The sequence below is a fragment of the Polyodon spathula genome, chromosome 12, assembly GCF_017654505.1.
Source record: "Polyodon spathula isolate WHYD16114869_AA chromosome 12, ASM1765450v1, whole genome shotgun sequence".
Taxonomy (NCBI): Eukaryota; Metazoa; Chordata; class Actinopteri; order Acipenseriformes; family Polyodontidae; genus Polyodon; species Polyodon spathula.
In genome coordinates, this window is record NC_054545.1 from 43,152,348 (window position 1) to 43,176,938 (window position 24,591).

The following is a 24,591-nucleotide window of genomic DNA, read 5'->3' on the forward strand; positions in this document are numbered from 1 at the left end:
TTGTTTGATCACTTAATAAAATACTGAGCGCCAAGGCTCCGTTTCATCCACCCGTCACTGCTTGGAGTCTGTGTTTTTCCGGGTCTGACCTCGCCCCCTCAGTCATCCTGGTCACACTCCCATTAAAATCTATCTCATGTCTCACTAGCTTTAGCATTCAGGGATCACAAAGAGCACATTTTAACATGAACAGTGGAAGGTCTCAAACCTCCGCTGGTAAAAGTACAATTTCTCAACACAGTATGTACAGGTAGTAATTTTGTTATACAAATCTCTGATTTATTTGTGTAGGGCAACGGAATGAAATCATTCCTGTTTATTTATTTATTTAGCAGACTCCTTTATCCAAGGCGACTTACAAGTGTTACAGGGCAATACAAGGTTAACGAATATGTTTATAATATGCACTGAGTGTGTAAAACATTAGAAACACCTGCTCTTTCCATGAAATAGACTGACAAGGTGAATCCAGGTGAAAGCTATGATCCCTTATTGATGTAACCTGTTAAATCCACTTCAATCAGTGTAGATGAAGGGGAGAAAGAAGGATTTTTTTTAAAGAAGGATTTTTAAGCCTTGATACAATTGAGACATGGAATGTGTATGTGTGCCATTCAGAGGGTAAATGAACAAGACAAAAGATTTAAGTGCCTTTGAACAGGATATGGTAGTAGATGTCAGGCACGCCGGTTTGAGTCTGTCAGGAACTGCAACGCTGCTGGGTTTTTCACGCTCAACAGTTTCCCGTGTGTATCAAGGATGGTCCACCATTCAAAGAAGATCCAGCCAACGGCAGGCCAGTGGTCGAAAACGGCTCATTGATGAAAGAGGCCAAAGGAGGCTGACACGAATTGTGTAGAGCAACAGACGGGCTACAGTTAGTCAGCTGATAGTCCAGTACAACACTGGTGCCGAAAGACCCATAAAAGAATGCACAACTCGTCGTACCTTGACACGAATGGGGTATGGCAGCCGACGACCTAACAGAGTTCCACTTCTTTCAGCAAAACACAAGAAACTGCAGTTGCAGTGGGCTAAGGAACGAAAACACTGGAGGATTGGAAAAACATTGCCTGGTCAGATGAATCCCGGTTCCTGCTGTTTCATGCTGATGGAAGGACTAGGATATGGAGAAAACCACATGAGTACATGCATCCATCATGCCGCGTGTCAACATTGCAGGCTGGTGGTGATGCTGTGATAGTGTGGGGTGTGTTTTCATGGCACACATTGGGCCCCTTGATAAAAGCGGAGCAATGTTTGAATGCCACAGGATATCTGAACATCATTGCCAATCAGGTGCATCCCTTCATGGCAGCAGTGTATCCATCTGCTAATGTTTTTTTTCAGCAGGATAATGCCCCCTGCCACAAGGCTAGGATTGTCCAGGAATGGTTCCACGAACATGGCAGTGAATCCAGCTTACTGCAGTGGCCTGCCCAGTCACCGGATCTCAATCCAATTGAGCATCTGTGGGATGAGATGGAACGAGCGATTCGGAGTAGAGATCCATTACCAGCCAACTTGACACAACTGTGGGAAGCATTGGAGTCAACGCTTTCAACACCTTGTAGAGTCCATGCCGACGAATTGAGGCTGTTCTGAGGGCAAAAGGGGGTGCAACTCAATATTAAGAAGGTGTTCCTAATGTTTTGTACACGCAGTGTATAAAGCTGTATAATGTGTATTTTTTTCTAGTGATGGCCAAAAAACAAAGAAAAAAAGAAGAAGATCTTTTTTTTTAATTAGTTGCATGTTTTGACACATTCATATTTGGCTTGTTTAACAATGTGTGTTATATTATAGTTGTACCAAACAAGTGTTTTATGTTTGTTGTTATTTGGTGGCTGTGATGCAGTTGTATTCAGTGCATACAAAAAAGAAGGGCTGTTTCATTTTACTATATTTTGTATTGCACAGCGTATTTTTGAAGCAAAACTAAAGTATTGCAGAGCACGCTGATTCTTTTAGTACAACCCAGTACGTCACAGGAACAAGATCAAATCTGGGATCACGCACACGCACACACTCAGACACACAGACACACGCACACACACACACACTCAGACACACAAACACTCACACACACACACACAAACACACACACGAACACAAAAACACACACACACTGGTTATGTAACAATTTGGGAATGATTCTATTAAAAGGGAATATGCCATCTGGCTGGGATATTGTTTGCCATCTGTGCTGTGCATGTGTGAGAGAGTGTGTGTGTGTCTGTGTGTGTGTGTGTGAGTGTGTGTGTGTGTGTGTGTGTGTGTGTGTGTGTGTGTGTGTGTGTGTGTGTGTGTGTGTGTGTGTGTGTGTGTGTGTGTGTGTGTGAGAGAGTGTGTGTGTGTGTGTGTGTGTGTGTGTGTGTGTGTGAGTGTGTGTGTGTGTGTGTGTGTGTGTGTGTGTGTGGTGTGTGTTGTGTGTGACGTACACCAACACATTAAAATCTTTACTGTACCATGTGACACACCGATCTGTGGAATGTGTGTGCTAACACCTTCACACACACTTGGACTTCACACACACTGTTGGACATGGTCACGTGGATTTTTTTTTTTCTGTGTACCCTCCCTGCAAAGAGGGGTCCTAATGGAGAGTGCTATTTCTTTAATAGGTACCCTCCCAGCTTTGCCATGTTTATTAATATGTTTTACCAAACCTCTTCTGTGCATAGTTCTAAAACGAACCCCTCTTTTTGATGTTTGACAGTATTTCCTGTTTTTCATGATTCTAAGAGATAATCGCTTTTCTGTTACCGTTCCTTCTCGTTTGAGAATCGAAAACTTTAAAACAACGGAAGCCGCCGCCCCCCCCCCCCCCCCCCCCCCCACAGCCCCCCACAGTGTTCCAGAGTTTCTACACGAAGCCATGATCAGTGTCCTTGATTACTCATTATTATTATTGCTTACATTAATATTCATATAATACAGAAATATCACTCCCCTGTATCACACTTCAGGGGTAGGCATGATCCTTCTATTGCATAGCAGTTTCACCCATTCCAGGTTTTACTAGGAGCTTGATTAGCCACAGTGTGTGTATCGCTAACCAGCTCAGGTGTGTCTGATTAAACCAGGAATGGATCAAACTGCTGAGCAGCGGGAGTGTTTTTATCTGTGTTTATTTTGACTCCCTCTCCCTCTCTCCCTCTCTCCCTCTCTCTTCATCATCAGTCGCAGGAGGGAGCGGGGGCAGGGCTTGCAGTATCCGTAAGTGATGGAGTTTGGACTAAGGAGTCATAAAAAGTTTGACGATTCACTCGGAGAGAGGACAGAGTCCTCCCTTGACCGTCCTAAATCTCTCAATTAGGGGAGGGGGTAGAGGAGGGAGGCAGGGATGCAGTATCGTAAGTAGAAGACGGGGCGGGATCCACGAGACCGATTGGGCCAAAGATGGAGGGAGGAAAGAGGGGAGGTGATCCCCTAATCATACCTTCCAATCACAGGAGGGGGGAGGGGATGTGAGGGAGAGGGGAGGGGACCCCATGGGAGAGAGGAGGTTAGGGGCGGATTGGGGCCCCAGGACGCCTCGAACTAGGGATACACACTCCTCCTTCTCCTCTATCCACGACGAGCTAATTGGATTCCAATTTTACGCTCTCTCCCTAAGGTAAAAATACCTCTCCATTACAGTAAGAGGAGGGAGGAGTGGATTGGAGGGAGGGAAGAGGGAGTCTATCTCCTCCCTCGAGCGAAGTCTTCCCTTGTGTTCTGCTTCCCTAAGAACCCTCCCCACGGGGCCCATAGGGGAGCCTTATACCCATTGTCATCCTCTGGATCCGGATAAACCTCCATGGTGACTATCTTTCCCTACCCTCTCCCTGCCCATACGAATCGGGTTAATCCTAAGATGGATTGGGTGTCCCTCCAGTCCAGGTGCAGGACTTGAGGCACAGGAGACTGAACTGCTCCCTCACCGACATGGTGATAAGCATTTAGGCATAGGGAAGCATTGTAAAGCACAGAGAGGTCTGGTAAAGCATAGGGAAGCATTGTAAAGCACAGAGAGGTCTGGTAAAGCATAGGGAAGCATTGTAAAGCACAGAGAGGTCTGGTAAAGCATAGGCAAGCATTGTAAAGCACAGAGAGGTCTGGTAAAGCATAGGGAAGCATTGTAAAGCACAGAGAGGTATGGTTAAACATATTTAAAAATGCTTTACCGTACCAGCAAAGCAAAGCAGGAGGATCGGTATGGAGAGCAGAGGGGTTTATAGTGCTTTAAGTTCAACTACACAAAAATTACTTAAGCAGTTGTTTTTTCTTTTTAAACCCTTTCACGGACTTCTGTTCTTTAGATACGGGGACATACGGAAGACGCGCATATTTCATACCAATCCAAAACCACCCGCTGTTTAAAAAACAAAACAAAACGGTTTCCTGCATGAACGGGTTAAGAGCTCGGACTCTCTCGTTGAAGAACTCCCAGTCTTGCGAAAGTAGGTCACAGCTCGGCACGATTAGTGTGAAATGTTGCGCTTCACTGGAAATACCTCAATAACCAATAACAGCTTTTTTTTTTTCAATGAAATGCGTTAGGCGTTGGGCACGGCCGGGGAAAACATTTCAATAGGAATGCGCCTCGAGGTAAGTATTAGGAGAGGGGAGAGATTAACAATGCCAGCAGCCCACGTGTTCTTCATAAAGAAAACGACTCTTGTTGCAGCCGCCCTGCGCGTTTTAAACCCGGGTGGGTGAAACGCTGTGCCGCTCAGAGCGCTGTCAGGCACCCGGTCCGGCTGAAAACAACACGGGGTCGGTTATGCAATCTCTCCATCGAGACCAAGAGCGCCTCCTCGCGTTTGTCCTGTGCACTGCGAGGCAGGAACCGCGGCGAATCTGTATAAAAGCTACCCTGGTGGTAAAAGCCAAGCAAAGTGTGATAAAGCACATTGACAGCATGTCGACTAATAATAATAACAATAATAATAATAATAATAATAATACATTTAAATTATATAGCGTTAGAGACACGCTGCTTTCTTTTATTCTAAGGGTTAGTTTGTCGTGAATTCAGATACAACCGTGCAGTGTTTTGATGGAATAAAGCTGGATTTTAAACACTGTCACGACTCATTTTCAGTTAATTACTGACAATGCTAATTCAGTTAATTACCGACAATGTTAGTTCCCACAGGGCACCGGTTTGTTTGCAGTCTGTGTTGCAATAGAGATAATTGCATCCCATCTCCCCCTCTCCCACTTTCCCATTCTTCCCTAGGGTAGAGGGGGGAGGGGTAGGGGGAGAGGGGTAGAGGGGTAGAGGGGGGGGAGAGGGAGCTCCCCATCTAGAGGGGTAGAGGGGAGGGTAGAGGGGTAGAGGCGGGGAGGGGGAGAGTCCCAGAGGGATAGGAGGGGGAGAGGGGGAGGGGGGTAGGGGGGAGAGGGGAGTAGGGGAGAGAGGGGGAGAGGGGAGGGGGGAGAGGGGAGAGGGATAGAAGGGGGTAGGAGGGGGAGAGGGGGAGGGGGTAGAGGGGAGAGGGGGGAGAAGGGAGGGGGTAGAGGGTAGAGGGAAAGAATATTAGGAGGGGTAGGGGGGCCCCATCTCCCATCTCCCCCTAGAGGGTCCCCATCAGGTGGGAGAGGGGAGGGGAGGGGATAGAGGGTCCCAGAGGGAAGAAGGAATATCTCCAGAGGGGTAGAGGGGAGAGGGGATCCCCCATTCTCCCATCCCCCGTAGAATAGAGGGGAGAGGGGAGAAGGGAGGAGATTTCCCCCAGAGGGGACAGAGGAGTATCTCCCCTCCCCATCTAGTCCCTTCTCCCCTGTTCTTAGAGGGGAGAGGGGGGAGGGGTCCTCCCCTCTCCCTGGGGATCTCCCCTAGGGGGGGAGAGAGGGGAGAGGGGGTAGAGGGATTCACAGGTCACTTTTCTCCTGTCTCCCTTTCCCCCCAAGCGTCCCGTCTTCCCTCTCCCCCATCCCGACAGTGTCATTCGTGATATATATGTCTCAGTGTGATTCGCGGGCTTTTTTTTAAGCAAAAATATGTCTAGCTACGTAATCGATAGATATATAGATGAATATAAAATATTTTGTCTTTCAATTGTTTATATGGGTGCATGATAATAAGATTAACAAATATATATTACCTTATATCTTATAATATAACATTATTATTATTATTATTATTATTATATTATCATCGTATTCATTGTCAATCCAGTAACAGTAAAGGGACAAGTTCAGACCCTTTTATAGTCTGGCGTAAACTTTGACTAAAGATTTTTTTTTTGAAAGAAGATTACAAATATATGTATTACCTTATGTATATATATATATCATATATATATATATATATATATATATATATATATATATATATATATATATATCATATAATATATATATGTCAGTACAGGTGTTGAAAACTTTTGTATTTTATTCATGAAAGGGTTGATATAACTACAATATCAGATGACCGAAAATGAACAATAAAATCTAAACATTTCTGTTTCTCCCACCCTGGCAGTAAGCACACTTTATTTATTTATTTATTTATTTATTGATTTTTAACTGGCAGTAGAATTTGTACCAGTATTGAGACCATTTTACAGTAGATAAATCTGTTTGTCTTCCCTCCTCCCACCACCAGGGGAGCTGTTTAGAGAGTTCTCTGTAGGGCGTGAATGGAAATGGAATGGAAACAAGACTCCTGTTGCACAGCAGTTTGATCCATTCCAGGTTTTGCTACCAGTTTGATTAGCCCCAGTGTGTACAGACGACAAGCTCAGGAGTGTCTTACTAAAACCAGGAATGGGTCAAACTGCTATGCAGTTGTTCTTGTTGCGTTCCCTGTGCCTGTGTTGGTTATTGGTCACTGTATGGATGGTGTGTGCAGGACGGTTAGTTTGCTGGGTCCGGGACACCCTTGCAAAGGAGTCTATCCTTGGTATCTACCCTACGAGAAATGCACTGGGCTGTGCACTTAAGCGATGTGCACCCCTCCTCGCCTCCTCGCCTCCTCGCCTCCTCGCAGGGCGCTTGTCCCACTGTCTGGCTGAGCACAGTTCCGAGAGAGTGCAGTTGCTTTTCAAAGCTCTCTTTCTAATGACTTTAATATTGTAATAAAAGGTGAAAGAGTGTGTCGGACAGGGCTGTGTTGTGTGGCAGACTGCCAGCTACCACTCCTGCAGACCAGCCAGGCTCTCCAGCAGAGTCGCGTGGTCGACTCCAGCCTTGAGCAAACAGAGACAACTCTGCTCCTCTCTTTCCTCTGTCTCTTTCCTTTCTCTTTCTTTTTCTCTCATTCTCCCTTTTTCTTTTTCTTCTCTCTGTAGTTCTTTTTCTCTTTCTTTTGTCATGTTTCTCAGTTTCTCATTCTCTCCCTCGTTCTCTTACTCGCTCTCTCTCTCTCCCTTGCTCTCTCCCTCTCTCCCTCCCTCTCTCTTTCTCTCCCTTGTTCGCTCTCACTCTCTCTCTCTCTTTCTTTCTCTCTCTCTTTCTCTCTCCCTTGTTCTCTCTCTCTCTCTCTCTCTCTCTCTCTCTCTCTCTCTCTCTCTCTCTCTCTCTCTCTCTCTCTCTCTCTCTAAATCGTTTGCTTGCCCAGGATTCCTCCTGAATGAAGTAAGGAGAAGCCCCACCCCCCTTCCAGACAGGAAATGTTTGGAGAGATTGAGTAAGTGTTTCACTTAGCTGCAGGGTCCAGCCTCCCATTCAGGTGCTCTGCTTCCACTGTTTCAGCTTTATACAGCTCACAGACCAGCGGGACCACAGTTCAACACTGTGCTCTCCCACAAATAAACACCTACTGTATTGTGTGGGTTATCTGCAGTCTGGAGATCATTAAATTGACTATTTGGAGACTAGCGCTCTGTTTAGACTAGCGCTTATTATTAATGTGCTGGTAATGACAGCGCTGCAGAGCTGAGAGTGGAGAGTGTTTAGACTAGCGCTCATTATTATTAATGTGCTGGTAATGACAGCGCTGCAGAGCTGAGAGTGGAGAGTGTTTAGACTAGCGCTCATTATTATTAATGTGCTGGTAATGACAGCGCTGCAGAGCTGAGAGTGCAGTGTGTAGACTAGCGCTCATTATTATTAATGTGCTGGTAATGACAGCGCTGCAGAGCTGAGAGTGCAGTGTGTAGACTAGCGCTCATTATTATTAATGTGCTGGTAATGACAGCGCTGCAGAGCTGAGAGTGCAGTGTGTACACTAGTGCTCATTATTATTAATGTGCTGGTAATGACAGCGCTGCAGAGCTGAGAGTGCAGTGTGTACACTAGTGCTCATTATTATTAATGTGCTGGTAATGACAGCGCTGCAGAGCTGAGAGTGGAGAGTGTTTAGACTAGCGCTCATTATTATTAATGTGCTGGTAATGACAGCGCTGCAGAGCTGAGAGTGGAGAGTGTTTAGACTAGCGCTCATTATTATTAATGTGCTGGTAATGACAGCGCTGCAGAGCTGAGAGTGGAGAGTGTTTAGACTAGCGCTCATTATTATTAATGTGCTGGTAATGACAGCGCTGCAGAGCTGAGAGTGCAGTGTGTAGACTAGCGCTCATTATTATTAATGTGCTGGTAATGACAGCGCTGCAGAGCTGAGAGTGCAGTGTTTAGACTAGCGCTCATTATTATTAATGTGCTGGTAATGACAGCGCTGCAGAGCTGAGAGTGCAGTGTGTTTAGACTAGTGCTCATTATTATTAATGTGCTGGTAATGACAGCGCTGGAGAGCTGAGAGTGGAGAGTGTTTAGACTAGCGCTCATTATTATTAATGTGCTGGTAATGACAGCGCTGCAGAGCTGAGAGTGCAGTGTGTAGACTAGTGCTCATTATTATTAATGTGCTGGTAATGACAGCGCTGCAGAGCTGAGAGTGCAGTGTGTAGACTAGCGCTCATTATTATTAATGTGCTGGTAATGACAGCGCTGCAGAGCTGAGAGTGGAGAGTGTTTAGACTAGCGCTCATTATTATTAATGTGCTGGTAATGACAGCGCTGCAGAGCTGAGAGTGCAGTGTGTAGACTAGCGCTCATTATTATTAAGGTGCTGGTAATGACAGCGCTGCAGAGCTGAGAGTGGAGTGTTTACACTAGTGCTCATTATTATTAATGTTCTGGTAATGACAGCGCTGCAGAGCTGAGAGTGGAGAGTGTTTAGACTAGCGCTCATTATTATTAATGTGCTGGTAATGACAGCGCTGCAGAGCTGAGAGTGCAGTGTGTAGACTAGTGCTCATTATTATTAATGTGCTGGTAATGACAGCGCTGCAGAGCTGAGAGTGGAGAGTGTTTAGACTAGCGCTCATTATTATTAATGTGCTGGTAATGACAGCGCTGCAGAGCTGAGAGTGGAGAGTGTTTAGACTAGCGCTCATTATTATTAATGTGCTGGTAATGACAGCGCTGCAGAGCTGAGAGTGCAGTGTGTAGACTAGCGCTCATTATTATTAATGTGCTGGTAATGACAGCGCTGCAGAGCTGAGAGTGCAGTGTGTAGACTAGCGCTCATTATTATTAATGTGCTGGTAATGACAGCGCTGCAGAGCTGAGAGTGGAGAGTGTTTAGACTAGCGCTCATTATTATTAATGTGCTGGTAATGACAGCGCTGCAGAGCTGAGAGTGGAGAGTGTGTAGACTAGCGCTCATTATTATTAAGGTGCTGGTAATGACAGCGCTGCAGAGCTGAGAGTGGAGAGTGTTTAGACTAGCGCTCATTATTATTAATGTGCTGGTAATGACAGCGCTGCAGAGCTGAGAGTGGAGTGTGTTTAGACTAGCGCTCATTATTATTAATGTGCTGGTAATGACAGCGCTGCAGAGCTGAGAGTGGAGAGTGTTTAGACTAGCGCTCATTATTATTAAGGTGCTGGTAATGACAGCGCTGCAGAGCTGAGAGTGGAGAGTGTTTAGACTAGCGCTCATTATTATTAATGTGCTGGTAATGACAGCGCTGCAGAGCTGAGAGTGGAGAGTGTTTAGACTAGCGCTCATTATTATTAATGTGCTGGTAATGACAGCGCTGCAGAGCTGAGAGTGCAGTGTTTAGACTAGTGCTCATTATTATTAATGTGCTGGTAATGACAGCGCTGCAGAGCTGAGAGTGGAGAGTGTTTAGACTAGCGCTCATTATTATTAATGTGCTGGTAATGACAGCGCTGCAGAGCTGAGAGTGGAGAGTGTTTAGACTAGCGCTCATTATTATTAATGTGCTGGTAATGACAGCGCTGCAGAGCTGAGAGTGCAGTGTGTTAGACTAGCGCTCATTATTATTAAGGTGCTGGTAATGACAGCGCTGCAGAGCTGAGAGTGCAGTGTGTTTAGACTAGTGCTCATTATTATTAATGTGCTGGTAATGACAGCGCTGCAGAGCTGAGAGTGGAGAGTGTTTAGACTAGCGCTCATTATTATTAATGTGCTGGTAATGACAGCGCTGCAGAGCTGAGAGTGGAGTGTTTAGACTAGCGCTCATTATTATTAATGTGCTGGTAATGACAGCGCTGCAGAGCTGAGAGTGGAGTGTTTAGACTAGTGCTCATTATTATTAATGTGCTGGTAATGACAGCGCTGGAGAGCTGAGAGTGGAGTGTGTTTAGACTAGTGCTCATTATTATTAAGGTGCTGGTAATGACAGCGCTGCAGAGCTGAGAGTGGAGTGTTTAGACTAGCGCTCATTATTATTAATGTGCTGGTAATGACAGCGCTGCAGAGCTGAGAGTGGAGAGTGTTTAGACTAGCGCTCATTATTATTAATGTGCTGGTAATGACAGCGCTGCAGAGCTGAGAGTGGAGAGTGTTTAGACTAGCGCTCATTATTATTAATGTGCTGGTAATGACAGCGCTGCAGAGCTGAGAGTGGAGAGTGTTTAGACTAGCGCTCATTATTATTAATGTGCTGGTAATGACAGCGCTGCAGAGCTGAGAGTGGAGAGTGTAGACTAGCGCTCATTATTATTAATGTGCTGGTAATGACAGCGCTGCAGAGCTGAGAGTGCAGTGTGTAGACTAGTGCTCATTATTATTAATGTGCTGGTAATGACAGTGCTGCTGAGAGTGGGGTGTGTTTAGACTGCTGGTAATGACAGCGCTGCAGAGCTGGGAGTGGAGAGTGCTTAGACTAGCGCTCATTATTATTAAGGGTGATGACCGTGTCTGTGTTTTTTCCCTGTCTAGTTGTGTTTGTATCAGAGACCTTGAGTGTGGTTGTTTATCATAAAAAGAGCAGGGGGGGCACAGACAGGGAGGGAGTGTGGAAGGCAGGGAAAGAGGGAGTATGGGAGTGAGGGAGGGAGTGATGGAAGGCAGGGAAGGAGGGAGTGTGGGAGTGAAGGAGGGAGTGATGGAAGATAGGGAAGGAGGGAGTGTGGGAGTGAGGGAGGGAGTGATGGAAGGCAGGGAAGGAGGGAGTGTGGGAGTGAGGGAGGGAGTGATGGAAGGCAGGGAAGGAGGGAGTGAGGGAGGGAGTGATGGAAGGTTCTGGTTTGCTTGTTTTTGAATGCGGCCACATTCTTGGCACAGCCCGTTCATTCCTATCTTGCCAGACTGGCCTGGCTGTGTTAGTCTGCGAGGGGGATGGGGGCCTGGCCTGTTTTCATTCAAGGCTCTGGGCTCAGCTAGCCTCAGCAGTCAGCTGTGTGTGTGAGTGTGTGAGTGTGTGCGTGCATTCATGTGCGTGTGTGTGTGAGTGTGTGCGTGTGTGTGTGTGAGTGTGTGCGTGCATGCATGTGCATCTGTGAGTGTGTGAGTGTGTGTGTGTGTGCGTGCGTGCGTGTGGCACGTGCGTTACATGCATGTACGTTGACCACACACAGCACTCTAACCACTGAGCTACTCAAACCCACTGCCTTCCACACTGCAGCCCAGCACTCTAACCACTGAGCTACTCAAACCCACTGCCTTCCACACTGCAGCCCAGCACTCTAACCACTGAGCTACTCAAACCCACTGCCTTCCACACTGCAGCCCAGCACTCTAACCACTGAGCTACTCAAACCCACTGCCTTCCACACTGCAGCCCAGCACTCTAACCACTGAGCTACTCAAACCCACTGCCTTCCACACTGCAGCCCAGGTAAAACAGAGAGAGTTTGGGGGTTTGAGATCCTTTTGGAAACGGACCACACAAAAAAAAAAAAAAAACAATATCTAAAAAAAAAATCCATATCTACTAAATGAAGCAACTTTAGGGGAGTGGGAGTGGGAGTGGGAGTGGGAGTGGGAGTGGGAGTGGGAGTGGGATGGGTGTGGGAGTGGGAGTGGGGGGGGGTCTTGGCAAGAAATAACTACAGTATAAAGTCAATGGCAAAAAAGAGACAAATCATCCAAAATGGGATAAAAACACTTAAAACAATCATAAAAACAGTCAAAGGTCAGATGCTTTCTATGCAAAGGCAGCTGGGCCCATATTATTAGATCTCCATTTAGGGATTTGCTGTATTGCTTTTATTTATTTTTATATTATTATTATTATTATTATTATTATTATTATTATTATTATTATCCAAAGCAGTCATTGTAGAATTTTTATCCAAAGCGTTTTCGCTGAAGGTCTCTGACCCCCAGAAGCTTGACATCCGTAGTGAAGCCGACGACGTCTCAGGTGAAGGTTATCCTGGAGCAAACAAGGATTCAAGCCCTCGTAGAACCTCCTGCAGCACAAGGAGGTTCAGTGATTTGCTCAGGGTCTCACACACAGTGAGTCAGTGGCTGAACCAGGATTTGAAGCCCTCCTTTGAACCTCCTGGTATGAACCAGCCAGCCTCGATGCATTTACTTTTTTGTTCTCTAACAATCTGTAGCGCAGAGCAGTCTGTGTCTCTGTCAGCATGCGAAAGCAGCTCTTTACTCTCCTACCCTGCCCAGTAAACAGCCAATGGAAAATTCCCCCTTGGCATTGCAGATGTGTCTGTCTGGACTGAACGAGGCAACTGAGCTGTTTTGAGAAATGCCTCCCCGCCCCCCACGTTCCTTCCTTCGACTCACAAATACACAGAGCAAGAGGGAGAGGGAGAGAGAGAGCTGTGCTGTGGTTTGGAGAGACTCTGTGTGTGTAAAGAAACCAGAGTGTGTGAACACAGAGTTTACTATCACTTCCGAAACCTTCAGCAAGGAACCAGCTGCGAGATAAAGGCAGCGTGGCTGTAGTGGTGAGAGCTGAGGAATGCTGTGTGGTGTAGGCCTCTCGGTGGCTCCTGGAAGGGAAGAGTGTTTAAATGTGTGCAATGTGTTTCAATCGTGCTCTGTGATCAGGCTTCTGTTCTCTGAGTCTCTGTGTGTGATGTGATTGACTCTGTTGTTTTTTTATTTAGTAGTTGGCAATTGTTTTTATCATTTTCATCTCCCAATTTGGAATTATTTGTAGGCTCAGATCATTGCTACCACCCCCACGCTGACTCGGGAGCGGCGAAGACGAACACACGCTGTCCTCCGAAGCGTGTGCCGTTAGCAGACCGATTCTTTTCACTCTGCAGGCCCACCATGCAGCCACCTCAGAGCTACAGTGTCGGAGGACAACGCAGCTCTGGGCAGCTTACAGGCAAGTCTGCAGGCGCCTGGCCAGACTACAGGGGTCGCTGGTGCACGGTGAGCTGACGACACCCTGGCCGACCTAAGCCCTAACCCCCCGGACGGCGCTTGGCCAGTTGTGCACCACCCCCTGGGAACTCCCGGCAGTGGAAAAGCCTGGAACCAGCTCCGTCCAGGCTATAGGGCCATCCTGCCCTTTACGCTGAGCGTCTTTACTGGATGTGCCACTCAGGAGCCTCTCTGCTCGTTTTAACGCTCTGCTGTTCAAAGGAGGTTACACTCTGTGTCCAGTGTCTCATTCCTTCTTCCTGGGATAGTGCATGCATGTGTGTGGCTATGTGTGTCACCGACTCACTGCTGCATGTGCAGGGGGATCAAAAGCGTGACAAAAGCCCTCCCTCCCTGTTCTATTAAAAGGCAAGGAAGAGTCACAATTTCAAAAACTTTTAAGGAGTGTGGGCAACATGCTGTTAATTTGTGCATCCTTTAAATTGCACCAGTGAAAATCTTACTTTAAACTAGTTAACTAATAGTTGAGTCGCACTAAATCAATCCAACCATACCCTTTTTTTTATTGCAGATTTTTTTCTGGAGTCCCATTAGCCAATAGGAGTGTGGGCGTGTCTCTGATGTCACCAGGTGGTGTCGCCCTGGTAACCCCCGCGGCAGCACCGCCGCTGCAGCTCAACCAATCGGAACCCGCGAATGCCAAGCCTGCATTGGAGGGTGGGGCCTGCCTCAGTCTCGCGTGATTGGCTGCTGAATGGAATTGAGGTGAATGGAACACATGCCCAAAGAGCAGGATCGCAACCAATCAGAGGGAGAAGAGAAAAGGTGAGCCCACCCACTTTACCGATGCATTGAGAACCTCACTATTCAATATAAACAAGGCAGAAAAATGTGTGAACTCTTATGAAGCCTTCAATACACATGAAAGCATGCATATAGCAATACAGCACATGCATTGAGTTATAATAGCTACCGTCTATCAATTAGTATATACCTAGGGCACCAGAGCAATTTTAATCAATCAAGGAGTGTTTTATTGGGCTCGCAAAATAATAGCAATGCCGATCAATAATCAATCGATCATTTCATTGGTTCACTGTACTATAAAAATCTGAAATATGAACTTGCACAACACACAGTGATTTACAGTCACAGGGACTGACAGCTGCCTCTTGAGTGGATGGCGAAAAAGAGAGAGAGTAAACGAAACAGCAGTTCATAAGACATCATGAAAGCACCGGACGCCCATGCAAAGAGTCTTATTAAGCCTTACTCGCGTCGTATCAATTATGTAATCGAGATGGCGAAAATAGCGATGACAAAGCACATGCATTAAGTCACTATGCTTAGTCTCGTTCTATTCCAAATGAGGTATCTTATTGGCCTTTTAGCGGGTGTGCATAAACAGAAGGAAAGTCTAATGCCATTCAGTGAGCTGTTTTATTAGTGGTGCTCGCCGATTATCAGCAAGTCGGATCAATTACCAACTCGGACAAGATTTGTTTCCATGTATTGTCTATAGAAAAGGCTGAATCAACATGAAGCTTGCAAATGTTACCACATGTGATTTTACAAGTCACAGGGAGAAATAACTGACAGCTGTTTTGACGAGGCAAGCAATGTGCGAAGAAATAATTGAGCATTCTAAGTATGAGATCGTTCTTGATGGCGAATTCGATCGAGATGACTATGACATCAACGAGATGTAGATTGAGTCAGAAGAAGGAGTCGCTACTTGGGCCCGTGACGAGACTAGCTGAGAGGAGACGAGAGAGCTCAAATGACGAGCCATTGTTATGCTATATTGTGGGAGGCTGGGAATCAGTACATCTGCCCTGCTAATCCTGTTGATTGAAGGGGGACGGAAGTGAGACTAAATTCAGTTGTCCCTTGAGACACTGTACGACCGGATGAGAACAGTCACTAGGGCTGTTCTCTCTCTCGCTCCACAGACACAAGAGAGAGAGAGAGAGAGAGAGAGAGAGAGAGAGGAGAGTAGACGGAGATCTGGTGAACGGACTGACTGCGTGACCAACTCCTAGCATGGCAGAAGATTGGCTGAGAGGATGGTGGATGGGAGGGTTGAAAATTGGCTACGCGATGAATATCTCAGTCATGTCTCAGTCTGCTACTAGAGACAGAGCTGAAAATTCCGTAGCGATATATATCGTGGAGTCGTGGAAGGCTGGACAATACAACCTAATTTCTATGCTGTTATACATGTGACAGCGTGACAACTCCCTAAATGCGATTATAGATCTTGTGCTACACTGTTACAGGTGACAACTCCTAGCGATTATATATCTGTGCTTGAAGGGGGATGTGGAATCACAAACAATCCCTACGCGATTTCTATATCTGTGCTACTACTGTTAGTCCGACATAAACTCACCATAGGTTATATAGAATGTGATAAACAATACTGAACGTACAGAAAAGCCGTCCCTCAGATTATATATGTGAGGTGACAGCGTGACAACTCCCTCGCGATATATATCTGTGCTACACTGTGACGAGCGTGGACAAACTCCCTAGCGAATTATAGGATCTGTTCTACTGTGACAGCGTTGTACAAGCTCCCCTTGTCAGATGATATATGGAATCACTCCTCCCTGTTCCGTATGCACGTGACTACTCCCTAGCGATTATATATCTGTGCTACACTGTGACAGCGTGACAACTCCCTAGCGATTATATATCTGTGCTACACTGTGACAGCGTGACAACTCCCTAGCGATTATATATCTGTGCTACACTGTGACAGCGTGACAACTCCCTAGCGATTATATATCTGTGCTACACTGTGACAGCGTGACAACTCCCTAGCGATTATATATCTGTGCTACACTGTGACAGCGTGACAACTCCCTAGCGATTATATATCTGTGCTACACTGTGACAGCGTGACAACTCCCTAGCGATTATATATCTGTGCTACACTGTGACAGCGTGACAACTCCCTAGCGATTATATATCTGTGCTACACTGTGACAGCGTGACAAGTCCCTAGCGATTATATATCTGTGCTACACTGTGACAGCGTGACAACTCCCTAGCGATTATATATCTGTGCTACACTGTGACAGCGTGACAACTCCCTAGCGATTATATATCTGTGCTACACTGTGACAGCGTGACAACTCCCTAGCGATTATATATCTGTGCTACACTGTGACAGCGTGACAACTCCCTAGCGATTATATATCTGTGCTACACTGTGACAGCGTGACAACTCCCTAGCGATTATAGATCTGTGCTACACTGTGACATCGTGACAATGGCTAAAGGGCTCTAAATTATAGTGAACCAAAGAATATAAATACTTTCAGGTAAATATACAAAATAAGGTCTAATACAATACTATGCAAATGCATAGATCAGCAATCCCTGAGCATCAAGCCTATCTTGTGCTTGTGGCCACAGATTTTCATTGACATCTAATGTCTTCGTTTGTAAGGCAGCGTGGAAAAAACCTTCTTGAATGAAGGTCCCTGGCATTGCTGTGCTGTAATGTCGTCACAGGCTTCATCCATTGCCTGGAGAAGGGTGGCTTGCTCATATGGGTGCCAATCGTACACCTTCCACCTCCAGGCTGAAAATAACTCCTCAATAGGGTTAAGGAACGGGGAATAGGGTGGCAGGGACATCATTAGGAATGGTGGATGTGCTGCAGACCGCTATCGCACTACCACTGTATGATGGAAATTGACATTGTCCCACACCACGACAAATGGGATTACTGCATCTGGCTGTACGAGGCGATTGTGCAACTCATCCAGGAAGTTCAGCAGATGTACTGAATTGCATGCCCCTAGCAATGGGCTTCGTGCCACAACACCATTCTCGGAAATGGCGGCACGCGTAGGGGTGTTCCCACCACGCTGCCCTGGCACATCGACCGTGGCACGCTGGCAGATGAGGGTCCGACCGCGGCATCTGCGTTTGGCCAGATTGAAGCCAGCTTCATCCATGTAAAGGAATCCGTGTCGACACTGGCATCAAACCCCGTCCTTCTCTGTGAAAAAAAATAAAAATAAAGATGTTCAGTTGTGATTTCCACTTAACTTTCACAATTCTCAGAACTGTGGTTTTCTTTGCAAAGGGACCAACTAGATCTGCTTCATTGCGATTTGGTGCCTTTTCAAAAGACGTCCGATTGCGACAGTGCTTATCGAATCAATCCCTTGAAAACAAGTTGTTGTCACCAGCAATGTTCGCGTTGGATTTCCCTGAGGGGAATGTCATTCTTGGCTTGTACCCTTTCTGTTATGGCCAGCTCCTGCTCATCAGTGAGGACACAGCGATACACCGTCATTGTCTCTATTCTTTTCAATTCTGGAATCACAGAGTACCGTAATGCACGTGTAAGGCTACTGTAAACGCACCTTTTCAACAATCACCGGTTCTCAGTATGCAATGTTGGGATTATTGAGGCTACAGCTGACCTCTTCAGATTGGGTTGGATGGCCGGTCCAGCTGCTCTCAAGGACAGGCCTCTGTTCACTGTCTGGTCAGTTATGGTTGTTGTTCACCTCGGTGTGGACCACGACCACCAAGTTCTGCAGCCTGCTTCGTGTTGTCACAAACTGCGGCTGTTTCCTCACGGCCTCATATGTAGTGATGCAGTAATTATCAATCGAGCTTCTCTTTAGCATTTCGTATGGAAACATGTGAAAATGTGTTTCGGTTCTGTTTTTGGTTAAGAGTTTTGAACGTGTTGGCAGTCTTTTGAATGAAGGATTTTAACGATCGTGCAAAACTAATGCAAGGATGAAATGTCATTTGCTGGAGGGAGAAATAAACGTGGCACTAAAAATAGACACGAGTGTTAGTTATAGAAGGCTTGTGTATAAATGAATGATCCCTTTTAATGTCTGTTAACATGGCCCCTCCTGAATGCTTTAACTTAGCCTGTGTAGAAACGCTTAGTGTGAGCTGTGTTGTGTTGTGCTCTACTGAGTTGTGTTGTGTTGAGTTGTGTTGTGCTGTTCTGCTGAGTTGTGCTGTGTTGTGTTGTGCTGAGTTGTGCTGTTTGAGTTGTGTTGTGCTCTGCTCTGCTGTGTGTGCTCTCCTCTGCTCATCTCTGCTGTGTGTGCTGTGCTGTGCGTGCTGTGCTGTGCGTGCTGTGCTGTGTGTGCTGTGTTGTGTGTGCTGTGTTGTGTGTGCTGTGCTGTGTGTGCTCTGCTCTCTGCTCTGCTGTGTGTGCTGTGCTGTGTGTGCTGTGTGTGCTGTGTGTGTGTGCTGTGCTGTGTGTGCTGTGCTGTGCTGTGCTGTGCTGTGCTGTGCTGTGCTGTGCGTGTGTGCTGTGCTGTGTGTGCTCTGCTCTGTGCTCTGCTGTACTGTGTGTGCTGTGTGTGTGTGCTCTGCTCTCTTCTGCTCTGCTGTGCTGTGCGTGCTGTGCTGTGCGTGCTGTGCTGTGCTGTGCTGTGTGTGCTGCTGTGTGCTGTGCTGTGCTGTGCTGTGTGTGCTGTGTTGTGTGTGCTGTGCTGCTGTGTGTGTGTGCTGTGCGTGCTGTGCTGTGTGTGCTCTGCTCTCTGCTCTACTGTGTTGTGCGTGCTGTGTTGTGTGTGCTGTGTTGTGCGTGCTGTGTGTCCTGTGCTGTGTGTGCTCTGCTCTCTGCTCTGCTGTGTGTGTGAGCTGTGTGTGTGAGCTCTGCTCTCTTCTGCTCTGCTGTGTGTGTGTGCTGTGTTGTGTGTGCTGTGCTGCTGTGTGTCCTGTGCTGTGCATGCTGTGCTGTGTGTGCTCTGCTCTCTGCTCTACTGTGTGTGCTGTGCTGTGTGTGCTGTGTGTGTGTGCTGTGCTGTGCTGTGCTGTGCTGTGCTGTGCTGTGCTGTGCTGTGCTGTGCTGTGCTGTGCTGTGTGTGCTGTGCTGTGTGTGCTGTGCTGTGCTGTGCTGTGCTGTGCTGTGCTGTGCTGTGCTCTGCTCTCTGCTCTACTGTGTGTGCTATGCTGTGTGTGCTGTGTGTGTGAGCTCTGCTCTCTTCTGCTGTGCTGTGTGTGCTGTGCTGTGCTGTGCGTGCTGTGCTGTGTGTGCTGTGCTGTGCTGTGCGTGCTGTGCTGTGTGTGCTGTGCGTGTGAGCTGTGCTGTGTGTGCTCTGCTCTCTGCTCTACTGTGTGTGCAGTGTGTGCAAGTGTCAGCTCAAATTAGTTTCATTGACTGCTCCGCGAGGAGCTCCATCAATCCTACACTCTGCAGAGTCTGGCTGCACGCACCCCTTCACACAGCTGAGAGAGGAGGGGAGGGAGGGGAGGCATGCGTTCCTTTAGTGGGGAGTGGAGGAGGGAAGGAGGGAGCGGTTCAGTCAAGCCATGCTCATAAGATTTAGACTTGATTGCAAGGAGCGCTCATGTCTAGTTTAATTGCCAGGTGAGTTTCGGTTCTCCCAGTTTGTTTGTCTATCCTCGTTGTATTTCTGAATGCTGCTGATTCGTGCATGAAATGCATGAAAAAAGAACTCCCGATGGGTACACGTCAGTCCAATAGCAGGGCGGCGATGGAGTCTTTCTGCAGTTGCATGCAGCGTGCTGATGGTGAAGTTGTGTAAGGGGAAGAGGATCCACGTGAAACGTGTGTGCTTGCGTGTATATGTGCGTGTGTGTGTGCGTGTACGTCAATTATGTAACACAGAATTTCCAGCAGAGTGGTGCCACAGAAAAAATACGAACACATAAATAGCAGTCAAGGTCAGTGAAACTAGCTGTAAGTTATAAGGCTGGTTTCACAGAGTGAACCCCTTAAGTATTTTTTTGTTTTGTTTTGTTTTGTTTATGGGTGTTGCAGTAATAAAGGACTTCAGTCCTGTGTGTTGCGATGTGAGGTTCACGCTATCTTTCTTTTTCCTTCTCTCCCTCCCTCCCTGCACCCCCCCTTCCCCCCCTCCCCTCTCTCTCCAGGTGGCTCGATGGTTCGAAGAGGAAAAGAAAGAACAGTCAATGTTCTGTGAAGAGCATGTCTGGTAAGGAACGAAGCCTCGCCCTGATTTATTAGTCATTGCTTACGGCCGCTTTCTAAAATCTGCTTTTTAAAAATGGCGTTTATTACAGTTTTATGGACGTTTTCACTGTAGCGCTGTTAAGCAGTCAATTGGCTTTGCTGTTAAAACATAAAGGATCGTTTCTTCCAATAACTTGTCTACCCCCGTGATCTGACTCATGACTGCGACTCTGTGTGGTGCGATTAGAGACTGGGTTTCGTGGCAGTACCAGTGGCAGTGGTGCCCTGCTGTTTTTTGATGCTGTGGACTCCTCATTGTGATGTTTTGATTGTGGACTCCTCTGGTAACACGAGCGCCCCGGCTGGCTGGTGCTGCCCCCCTAGCGCTGAGCCTCTCTGTTTCAGGGTACATCCCCAGCTACCTGGAGAAGGACGAGCCTTGCGTGGTGTGCGGGGACAAGGCTACTGGGTACCACTACCGCTGCATCACCTGCGAGGGCTGCAAGGTACACACACGCACACGCTCCGCTAACACACACACGCACACACGCACCAGCAGTGCACGGCTCGAGGCCTTACGTGGTTCATTGAGCTTCACAGTGCAGCACTGTCTTTATTACGCCCCTGTCAGGATTTTAATGCATTTTGAAAAGACTGCAAGGACAGTCTCTAGCCTTGGGTAGAAGCACAGTTCTTGAATATTATTGACGTGTTGTTAGGGTGAGTCATACAACCAGAGATCGCAAGTTCAAATCCTGGTTGCGCGAGGCAGTCGGTCTTCGCTGGGGACTTCGGGGGGGGGGGGGACCGCACTGGCTTTGGCGCTCCCAGGCTGGGGGAGGTGGGATCGCCAAGGTGAAGGAGGAAAATAACAATAATTGTGCATTCCAAACTGGGAGAATTTTTTTAATAATTGGAGATTCTAAATAAAAAAAAAAAAAAAAAAAAAAAACGAATGTTTAAAATTAGCAGAAAACTCCCTAAAGCATCATCTGTTTAGTAAACTTCGCAGGGATGGAAATAAGACTCCTGGTGCACAGCAGTGTGATCCATTCCTGGTTTTACTGTGCGTTTAGTAAGACATCAACTTGTTACATAAACACGCTGGGGCTAATCAAGCTGGTAGTAAAACCTGGAATTGGTGAAACTGCTGTGCAATAGGAGTCTTGTTTCCATCAATTTTCATATTATTGTACAACAGCTAAAGTCGCTGTCATGTGTGTTGTGAATCTCATAGTGTTGCTGCAGCCTGGCTCGGATGCTGTGCTGATGGTATGTCTCTCTAAACCCCCCCCCAAGGGTTTTTTCCGGCGCACAATCCAGAAGAACCTGCACCCCGCCTACTCCTGCAAGTACGATGGCAGCTGCATCATCGACAAGATCACACGCAACCAGTGCCAGCTGTGCCGCTTCAAGAAATGCATCACTGCGGGCATGGCCATGGACTGTGAGTAACAGGACTGCGCCCGCAACCACGCACCACACCCCGTAACACACAGTGTAACACACCCTGTAACACACGCACCCCGTAACACACAGTGTAACACACGCACCCCGTAACACACAGTGTAACACACGCACCCCGTAACACACAGTGTAACACACCCTGTAACACACACTGTAACACACACACCCCGTAACACACAGTGTAACACACCCTGTAACACACGCACCCCGTAACACACACTGTAACACACGCACCCCGTAACACACACTGTAACACACGCACCCCGTAACACACAGTGTAACACACGCACCCCGTAACACACAGTGTAACACACGCACCCCGTAACACACAGTGTAACACACGCACCCCGTAACACACAGTGTAACACACACACCCCGTAACACACAGTGTAACACACACTGTAACACACACACACACACCCCGTAACACACAGTGTAACACACCCTGTAACACACGCACCCCGTAACACACACTGTAACACACGCACCCCGTAACACACACTGTAACACACGCACCCCGTAACACACAGTGTAACACACACACCCCGTAACACACAGTGTAACACACCCTGTAACACACGCACCCCGTAACACACACTGTAACACACGCACCCCGTAACACACAGTGTAACACACGCACCCCGTAACACACAGTGTAACACACGCACCCCGTAACACACACTGTAACACACGCACCCCGTAACACACAGTGTAACACACGCACCCCGTAACACACAGTGTAACACACACTGTAACACACGCACCCCGTAACACACACTGTAACACACGCACCCCGTAACACACAGTGTAACACACGCACCCCGTAACACACAGTGTAACACACACTGTAACACACGCACCCCGTAACACACAGTGTAACACACGCACCCCATAACACACAGTGTAACACACGCACCCCGTAACACACACTGTAACACACAGTGTAACACACGCACACCCACTGTAACACACACTGTAACACACGCACCCCGTAACACACACTGTAACACACGCACCCCGTAACACACAGTGTAACACACACTGTAACACACGCACCCCGTAACACACAGTGTAACACACACACCACCGTAACACACAGTGTAACACACACACCCCATAACACACACTGTAACACACACTGTAACACACGCACCCCGTAACACACACTGTAACACACACACCCCACAACACACAGTGTAACACACACTGTAACACACGCACCCCGTAACACACAGTGTAACACACACACCCCGTAACACACAGTGTAACACACCCTGTAACACACGCACCCCGTAACACACAGTGTAACACACACTGTAACACACGCACCCCATAACACACAGTGTAACACACACTGTAACACACGCACCCCATAACACACAGTGTAACACACACTGTAACACACACACCCCGTAACACACAGTGTAACACACACTGTAACACACACACCCCGTAACACACAGTGTAACACACTGTAACACACGCACCCCGTAACACACACTGTAACACACGCACCCCATAACACACACTGTAACACACGCACCCCGTAACACACAGTGTAACACACGCACCCCTTAACACACAGTGTAACACACCCTGTAACACACACTGTAACACACACACCCCGTAACACACAGTGTAACACACACTGTAACACACGCACCCCGTAACACACACTGTAACACACGCACCCCGTAACACACAGTGTAACACACACCCCGTAACACACAGCGTAACACACAGTGTAACACACGCACCCCACACACTAACACACACTGTAACACACACACCCCGTAACACACAGTGTAACACACTGTAACACACGCACTCCGTAACACACACTGTAACACACGCACCCCGTAACACACCCTGTAACACACGCACCCCGTAACACACAGTGTAACACACGCACCCCGTAACACACACTGTAACACACACTGTAACACAGACACCCCATAACACACACCCCGTAACACACACTGTAACACACACTGTGACACACGCACCCCGTAACACACAGTGTAACACACACTGTAACACACGCACCCCGTAACACACAGTGTAACACACACTGTAACACACGCACCCCGTAACACACAGTGTAACACACACTGTGTAACACACGCACCCCGTAACACACAGTGTAACACACACTGTAACACACGCACCCCATAACACACAGTGTAACACACACTGTAACACACGCACCCCATAACACACAGTGTAACACACACTGTAACACACAGTGTAACACACGCACTGTAACACACACTGTAACACACGCACTGTAACACACACTAACACACGCACCCCATAACACACACTGTAACACACACTGTAACACACGCACCCCATAACACACAGTGTAACACACACTGTAACACACACTGTAACACACGCACTGTAACACACGCACTGTAACACACACTGTAACACACACTAACACGTGCAGCTTTTCCCTTCCCCCTCCTGTTCGGCAGTGGTCCTGGATGACTCGAAGCGTGTGGCGAAGCGGCGGCTCATCGAGGAGAATCGCGAGCGCAGGAGGAAGGAGGAGACGCTGCGGACCCTGCAGGACCGGCCCGAGCCCACGGCCCCCGAGTGGGAGCTGATCCACATGGTGACTGAGGCTCACCGGCACACCAACGCACAGGGCTCCCACTGGAAACAGAAGCGGAAGTTCCTGGTCAGTCTGAGCCTCTCC

General features: G+C 47.5%; 1 protein-coding gene across 2 annotated transcripts in view; it reads left to right on the forward strand.

Moving 5' to 3' along the window:
* Window positions 1–24,591, forward strand: part of LOC121324389 (thyroid hormone receptor alpha) — a 50,209-nt gene that overhangs the window by 17,408 nt on the left and 8,210 nt on the right. The window contains exons 2-6 of one of the 2 annotated variants that reach the window (XM_041266170.1): window positions 14,058–14,311; window positions 20,381–20,442; window positions 20,805–20,926; window positions 21,720–21,867; window positions 24,368–24,573. In XM_041266170.1, coding sequence (XP_041122104.1) covers window positions 14,256–14,311; window positions 20,381–20,442; window positions 20,805–20,926; window positions 21,720–21,867; window positions 24,368–24,573 — 594 coding nt within the window. In that variant the 5' untranslated portion in view covers window positions 14,058–14,255. The remainder of the gene's footprint in view (window positions 1–14,057; window positions 14,312–20,380; window positions 20,443–20,804; window positions 20,927–21,719; window positions 21,868–24,367; window positions 24,574–24,591) is intronic. The other variant, XM_041266171.1, reaches the window with a different exon arrangement.